The sequence below is a fragment of the Canis lupus genome, chromosome 10 (assembly GCF_048164855.1).
Source record: "Canis lupus baileyi chromosome 10, mCanLup2.hap1, whole genome shotgun sequence".
Taxonomy (NCBI): Eukaryota; Metazoa; Chordata; class Mammalia; order Carnivora; family Canidae; genus Canis; species Canis lupus.
Window position 1 is genome coordinate 21,512,062 of NC_132847.1, and position 8,773 is coordinate 21,520,834.

Sequence of the window (8,773 nt, forward strand, 5' to 3'; positions counted from 1 at the left end):
ATGGTCCTCAAAAGAAAGCAGGGGTAGCCATCCTTATATCAGATAAACTGAAGTTTATCCCAAAGACTGTAGTGAGAGATGAAGAGGGACACTATCTCATACTTAAAGGATCTATCCAACAAGAGGCCTTAACAATCATCAATATATATGACCCGAATGTGGGAGCTGCCAAGTATATCAATCAATTAATAACCAAAGTCCAGACATACTTAGATAATAATACACTTATACTTGGTGACTTCAATGTAGCACTTTCTACAATTGACAGGTCTTCTAAGCATAACATCTCCAAAGAAACAAGAGCTTTATTTTTTTTTTTTTTTTTTTTTTTTTTTCTAACAGCAAAGAATTCTCCCACTTTTTATTTATTTTGACATTGGTATTTTCATAAACTTGCAAGTGGAAGATAAGCTCTTCAATAAAAGCCATTTCATATACACAATATACAGAAATTATTTTAAAAGTCTGTTTATATAATGAGTTCTTTTGGTACTGACAAAAAATTAAGATACAAATAATTGACTAGAAATGAAACTATCACTAAGATACACAGGAGCTACACTTCATTTCTGGAAAAAAATTCAGATCTTACTGTGTTAGAAGAATAAAGCACATTTGTTATAGTTTACATTATCATATTCCCTTAAAGCAGGGACTATTTAAAGTTTTTAAATTAAAAAGTATTCAGGATTACTTCTGTCTGTACATTCAGGAACTATCATATCACTGGTTACACACAATTCTCTCATCATGCAAAAAATCTGTTGTTTTCTAAGGTCTAATCAAGTCAAACAATAAACTAGTTACAGCAATTTATTTAGAAGCTGTAAATCAAAGAGGTGCAGAAATTCCACAGTTGAATTGTGTTTCCTGTCTATATGATGGCTGCTCTTTAATATTCTCCATGTATTAGAAGAATAGGCATTGATAGTCAAATAAAAATTTCATTGTAGCAGCAAATGATAGAATATGTGAGAGAAGGAAGAGTTCCTGATTTCAAGACAATCTTTATGATCCTTTATAAAGGTAAAGGACGATGTGTGTATATGTGGAAAGGAGTAAGAAACAAAGGCAGGAGGTTAAGACAGGTGTACAAAGGGAATGTTGAGACTGTATCAGAACTTTATTTATTTATTTAAAAAACTCATCTCAAAGTCTGCCCATCAATTGTACAAAAAACAGTCAGAGCAGATGTTAGTGCAAGTTTAACCTGATAATTTATTTGTGAAAAAAGCTAGTTTTGATGAGGAAAAATTCAATCCTGCCCCTGTAAACATAAAGAAATTCAAGGGGAATTTTAAAGATAGTAGGCCAGAAAATGCAACAGTTACTCTTATAATCCTTTTCAATTAAACAGACAAATCAAGTTGAAGATACATGTTAAAATACTTTTTGCATTGAGTATTTACCAGCTTATATAATCTGTTGTTCCAACTGGACTTTGATTTAAAAAAAAAAAAGAGAAAACCTTTTTATAAGAGCTATCACACCTAGAAGTGAAGAAAATAAATTAGATCCCCCCAAAAGATACTATTTTAACCTCTAAAGCATAAAAAGCTATATAATATCTTATACAAATTAACCAGTGTTCTTACAAAAGTAACGCAGTTTAGGACTGATGATATTATGCTATATTTGTGGTGAAGTACTAGGCACAAGAATATATGTATCAATTAGGCATTTTCAGTCTAATTAGTCTCTAAAGTCATTTAATTCTTGGCAATATATAATAATTGGTATGCATTTTGGTACTTAAGTCATGAATTGTTGAGAACAAGAAGCAGTGTATTATAGTAACAGGGTCTGTATCTGACAAACAATTACAGTGTTGAACAAATCTTTTCTACGAACTCTGTGATTTGTTTTGCAGTTGGTCACTTGTAGTAGATCCTTGATTTGACTCTTCCGTGTTCATGCTTTCTTCAGCTGCAGTCTCTGACATTTCTTCATCTTCCTCTTCATCATGTAGGTCTTTTGAAATTAATTGTCTAGCTAATTTAATATTCAGTCCTTCATTGTAGTGAAGCTTCCTTTTCATTTCAAACTGTCGCTTTTTTTCTTGTTCTTCAGGTGAGAGGTCACTATCTTCATCTTCACTGCTTTCTCGTTCATGAACCCGATACTTTGGCTCCGAGCCTTCAGCAGCAGCTAATTTCTTAGCTAAGATATCTGGAGTCAGGGTTTCAGTGGTTTCTGAATCACTTAATGCATCTTCATCATCACCTACCATACTATGGTAAGGAGTGCTAGGTTCATCTATTTTCATTAAACCATAGTCTTTGTCTGCTGGATGATATGTTGCCAGGATGTTCATTTCATCCCACTTCTGGGATTTTTTACTGAGCTCGTCGTCGACGCTCCTGCCGGGCTGCTCGGCCGAGGCCAGCACCGAGGAGGCCGCGGCAGCCTTGTTCTTCAGGATCCCCTTGATGGGCCGGTGCGAGGCCGTGGAGGCCGCCATTGCCCGGCGCTCCGGCGGTCGGCTCAGCGTCGCTGCCCGGCGCGGGCCGGGAGGGGGAGGCACTCGCCGGGAGCCGCGGAGCCCGCCCGGGGCCAAGGCGGCCGCGCCCGCTGCGCGGAGACGGCCCGGAGCGCTGTGGCGACGCAGGGACCCGCCGCCGCCGCCGCCGCCGCCGCCGAGCACAGCCGGCCTAGCGCCCCAGCGCGGGAGCGACGCCGACGCCGACGCCCGAAACAAGAGCTTTAAATGATACACTGGACCAGATGGATTTCACAGATATTTACAGAACTTTACATCCAAACGCAACTGAATACACATACTTCTCAAGTGCACATGGAACTTTCTCCAGAATAGACTACATACTGGGTCACAAATCAGGTCTTAACTGATACCAAAAGACTGGGATCATCCCCTGTGTATTTTCAGACCATAATGCTTAGAAATTAGAACTAAATCACAAGAAGAAGTTTCGAAGGATTTCAAACATGTGGAGGTTAAGGACCATCCTGCTAAAAGATGAAAGGATCAACAAGGAAATTAGAGAAGAATTAAAAAGATTCATGGAAATTAATGAGAATGAAGATACAACCATTCAAAATCTTTGGGCTAAGGCAAAAGCAGTCCTGAGGGGGAAATACATTGCAATACAAGCATCCATCCAAAAACTGGAAAGAACTCAAATACAAAAGCTAACCTTGCACGTAAAGGAGCTAGAGAAAAAACAGCAAATAGATCCTACAGCCAGCAGAAGAAGAGAGTTAATAAAGATTTGAGCAGAACTCAATGAAATAGAGACCAGAAGAACTGTAGAACAGATCAACAAAACCAGGAGTTGGTTCTTTGAAAGAATTAGTAAGATAGATAAACCATTAGCCAGCCTTATTAAAAAGAAGAGAGAAAAGACTCAAATTAATAAAATCATGAATGAGAAAGGAGAGATCACTACCAACACCAAGGAAATACAAACAATTTTAAAAACATATTATGAGCAGCTACACCCCAATAAATTAGGCAATCTAGAAGAAATGGACGCATTTCTGGAAAACCACAAACTACCAAAACTGGAACAGGAAGACATAGAAAACCTGAACAGGCCAATAACCAGGGAGGAAATTGAAGCAGTCATCAAAAACCTCTCAACATACAAAAGTCTAGGGCCAGATGGCTTCCCGGGGGAATTCTATCAAACATTTAAAGAAGAAATCATACCTATTCTACTAAAGCTGTTCAGAAAGATAGAAAGAGATGGAATACTTCCAAACTCGTTCTACGAGGCCAGCATCACCTTAATTCCAAAACCAGACAAAGACCCCACCAAAAAGGAGAATTATAGACCAATATCCCTGATGAACATGGATGCAAAAATTCTCAACAAGATACTAGCCAATAGGATCCAACAATACATTAAGAAGATTATTCACCATGACCAAGTGGGATTTATCCCCGGGATGCAAGGCTGGTTCAACACTCGTAAAACAATGAATGTGATTCATCATATCAGCAAGAGAAAAAACAAGAACCATATGATCCTCTCAATAGATGCAGAGAAAGCATTTGACAAAATACAGTATCCATTCCTGGTCAAAACTCTTCAGAGTGTAGGGATAGAGGGAACATTCCTCAACATCTCAAAAGCCATCTACGAAAAGCCCACAGCAAATATCATTCTCAATGGGGAAGCACTGGGAGCCTTTCCCCTAAGATCAACAACAAGACAGGGATGTCCACTCTCACCACTGCTATTCAACATAGTATTAGAAGTCTTAGCCTCAGCAATCAGACAACAAAAAAGAAATAAAAGGCATTCAAATTGGCAAAGAAGAAGTCAAACTCTCCCTCTTTGCAGATGACATGATACTGTACATGGAAAACCCAAAAGATTCCACCCCAATATTGCTAGAACTCATACAGCAATTTGGCAGTATGGCAGGATACAAAATCAATGTCCAGAAGTCAGTGGCATTTCTATACACTAACAATGAGACTGAAGAAAGAGAAATTAAGGAGTCAATCCCATTTACAATTGCACCCAAAAGCATAAGATACCTAGGAATAAACCTAACCAAAGAGGTAAAGGATCTATACCCTAAAAACTACAGAACACTTCTGAAAGAAATTGAGGAAGACACAAAGAGATGGAAAAATATTCCATGCTCATGAATTGGAAGAATTAATATTGTGAAAATGTCAATGTTACCCAGGGCAATTTACATGTTTAATGCAATCTCTATCAAAACACCATGGACTTTCTTCAGAGAGTTGGAACAAATCATCTTAAGATTTGTGTGGAATCAGAAAAGACCCCAAATAGCCAGGGGAATATGAAAAAAGAAAACCAGAGCTGGGGGCATCACAATGCCAGATTTCAGGTTGTACTACAAAGCTGTGGTCATCAAGACAGTGTGGTACTGACACAAAAACAGACACATAGATCAATGGAACAGAATAGAGAATCCAGAAGTGGATCCTCAACTTTATGGTCAACTAATATTCGACAAAAGAAGAAAGACTATCCACTGGAAAAAGGACAGTCTCTTCAATAAATGGTGCTGGGAAAATTGGACAGCCACATGCAGAAGAACGAAACTAGACCACTCTCTTACACCAGACACAAAGATAAACTCAAAATGGATGAAAGATCTTAATGTGAGACAAGATTCCATCAAATTCCTAGAGAAGAACACAAGCAACAGCCTTTTTGAACTTGGCCACAGTAACTTCTCGCAAGATACATCCATGAAGGCAAGAGAAACAAAAGCAATAATGAACTATTGGGACTCCATCAAGATAAAAAGCTTTTGCACAGCAAAAGAAACAGTCAACAAAACTAAAAGACAACCTACAGAATGGGAGAAGATATTTGCAAATGACCTATCAGATAAAGGGCTAGTTTCCAAGATCTATAAAGAACTTCTTAAACTCAACACCAAAGAAACAAACAATCCAATCATGAAATGGGCAAAAGACATGAACAGAAATCTCACAGAGGAAGACATACACATGGCCAACAAGCACATGAGAAAATGCTCCGCATCACTTGCCATCAGGCAAATACAAATCAAAACCACAATGAGATACCACCTCACACCAGTGAGAATGGGGAAAATTAACAAGGCAAGAAACAACAAATGTTGGAGAGGATGTGGAGAAAGGGGAACCCTCTTGCACTGTTGGTGGGAATGTGAACTGGTGCAGCCACTCTGGAAAACTGTGTAGAGGTTCCTCAAAGAGATAAAAATAGACCTGCCCTAAGACCCAGCAATTGCACTGCTGGGGATTTACCCCAAAGATACAGATGCAATGAAACGCCGGGACACCTGTACCCCGATGTTTCTAGCAGCAATGTCCACAATAGCCAAACTGTGGAAGGAGCCTCTGTGTCCATCGAAAGATGAATGGATAAAGAAGATGTGGTCTATGTATACAATGGAATATTACTCAGCCATTAGAAACGACAAATACCCACCATTTGCTTCGACGTGGATGGAACTGGAGGGTATTATGCTGAATGAAATAAGTCAATCGGAGAAGGACAAACATTATATGGTCTCATTCATTTGGGGAATATAAAAAATAGTGAAAGGGAATAAAGGGGAAAGGAGAAAAAAATGAGTGGGAAATATCAGAAAGGGAGACAGAACATGAGAGACTCCTAACTCTGGGAAACGAGCTAGGGGTAGTAGAAAGGGAGGTGGGTGGGGGGTGAGGGTGACTGGGCACTGAGGGTGGCACTTGATGGGATGAGCACTGGGTGTTATTCTATATGTTGGCAAATTGAACAGGAATAAAAAATAAATAAAAAATATAATAAAATCAAGAAAAAACCAAAACCAAACAAACAAACAAACAAAAAGTTCTGGTTTAGGGCCTTAGTACACATATAGAAAAGATTAAAGAGCAACAAATAGCAAGTAAAGCATCCATCTCTAGAAGTTTGACAAAGAATGGCAAAATAACCTGAAGAAAATGCATGAAAGGAAATAGTAGATAGCAAACAGTAATGAAACAGAAAATGAGCATACAATAGAAAGGATTAACAAAACTCAAAGCTGGTTTTTTGAAAAGGCTAAAACAATTCACAAACTTTAGTGAGATAGTTAAGAAAGTAGAGAAAAGAATTAATAACCAACATCAGGGCTACTGATGCTGCAGACATTAAAAAGATAAGGACATATTTTGAAAAGCCATATGTTAACAAAATTTAGAAAAAGTTGACAAATTAGCATAAAATTTTAACCTCAAAATTGACTCAAGGAGAAATAGAAAACATTAATAATTCTATAACCTATAAAAGATTCAGGGGTACTCAGGTGGCTCAGCTGATTAAGCTTCTGACTTCAGCTCAGGCCCCAGGAATCTCAGGTTCCTGGGATCAAGTCCTGAGTTGTGCTCCCCACTCAGCAGGGAGTCTGCTTCTCTGTCTCCCTCTACCCTTCCTTTCGTTTGTGCTCTCTCTCTCTCTCAAATAAATAAATAAAATCTTAAAAAAGAATAAAATAACAGATTCAGTAAGAAATCTCTGACCCCAAATGGCTTCAGCAGTGAATTCTACCAAACATTCAAGAAAGACAGAGTTCCAATCTTAAACAAAATCTTACAGAAAATATAAAATGAGGAAACACTGCTGTGATACCAAAACCAGACAGTATGAGAAGGCAGTATCAGAGTCATTCTCACTAGACTGATCATTTCCTTTATCATCCAAAACAGGCACTTTTGAGAGTGAAAGGCAATACTATCAATAATGGTACCAAGGTTATCCCAGGCAAATCAGGACATACATTTCCTTAAATCTCACTCTTAAACATAGAGGCAAAAATCCTAAAGAAAAAAAACAAAATAAAATAAAAATAAAAAATTAGGATATACTAACAATATATAAAAATGGTAAGAATATATGAAGACCATGTTGGGTTTGACTAGAATATGAATTCTTTTTTTAATTTATTCATGAGAGGCAGAGACATAGGCAGAGGAAGCAGACTCCCTGAGGGGAGCCAGATACAGGACTTCATTCTAGGACTCTGGGGATGCCTTGAGCCGAAGTCAGATGCTCAACCACAAAGCCACCCAGGCATCCCTGGAATATGAATTATTTTAACATTAGAAGGTAGGGATGCCTGGATGGCTCCATGGTTGAGCATCTGTCTTCGGCTCAGGACATGGTCCCGGAGTTCTGGGATCGAGTTCCGCATCAGGTTCCTGCATGGAGCCTGCTTCTCCCTCTGCCTGTGTCTCTGCCTCTCTCTCTGTGTCTCTCATGAATAAATAAATAAAATCTTTAAAAAAATTAGAAAGTAAATTAATGTGATTCACTGCATAGATTAAAAGAGAAAATACAAATGTTCATCTCAAAATATGTGGAAAACTTTATTTGATAAAATCCACTTCATGATAAAAACTCTCAGCAAACCTAGGAATACAAGGAAACTTTCTTAATCTGATAATGATAACTGCTGTATACTGAAAGGAAACTACATACTCAATGGTAGAACGATGAAATCTTTCCTTTTCATATCTGTAAAACACAATGATGCCTATCATTGCTTCTATTTAACATTGTACAGAGTGTCCTAGCCTGCACAGTAAACAAATAAAAATAGAAGACATAAAAGTAAGTAGCAACAAAATGTCCCTATTCACAGATGGTAAACTTGTATATATGCAAAATCCAGTAAGAGCAGAGTACCTGGGTGGCTCAGTCAGTTAAGCATCTGTCTTCCGCTCAGGTCATGATCCCCAGGTCTGGAGATCAAGTCCCACAATGGGCTCCCTGCTCAACATGGAGTCTGCTTCTCCTTCTCCCTCTGCTTGCTGCTTTCCTTCTTGTTCTCTTTCTTGCTGTCAAATAAATAAATAAAATATTTTTAAAAATCCAATAAAAGCTATAAAGTTTTAATACTGATAGAATTTTCAAATTTTCTAGAGACAAAATTAATCTATAAAAATCAATCATATTTTATCTATACAAGAAAAATACATTAATATAATTTTTTAAAAAGATATCATTTTTAATACTACACCAAAATACTAAATTCCTAGGACTAAATTTAACAAAAGTTGTGTAAGTTTTCTACTGAGAAAATTTTAAATTTTACTGAAAGATAGTGACGAAATAAAAATAGATATACTATATTCACAGATTAGAAGTCTCTATATCTTTAAGGATGCCACTTTACTTAAGTTGATTTATAGAATTAATGCAATCCTAAAGTTCCAGCATTTTTGGTTGTGCGGTGCGGGTGGCAGGAAAAATTGACAAGCCAATTTAAAATTGATGTGGATAAAGAATAGCCAAGACTCTCTTAAGGA

At 37.6% G+C, this 8,773-nt stretch overlaps 1 protein-coding gene across 1 annotated transcript; it reads right to left on the minus strand.

Moving 5' to 3' along the window:
• Nucleotides 1-345: 345 nt before the first annotated feature.
• LOC140641308 (protein phosphatase inhibitor 2) lies at nt 346-2,574 on the minus strand. The gene has a single exon (XM_072840928.1). It carries the CDS (start codon nt 2,459-2,461, stop codon nt 1,844-1,846), a length of 618 nt encoding a protein of 205 aa, XP_072697029.1. The 5' UTR covers nt 2,462-2,574; the 3' UTR covers nt 346-1,843.
• Nucleotides 2,575-8,773: the final 6,199 nt, after the last annotated feature.

Coding starts and splice junctions, on each gene's coding strand:
- LOC140641308 (XM_072840928.1), bottom strand. CDS start 2,461: ATGGCGGCCTCCACGGCCTCGCACCGGCCCATCAAGGGGATCCTGAAG.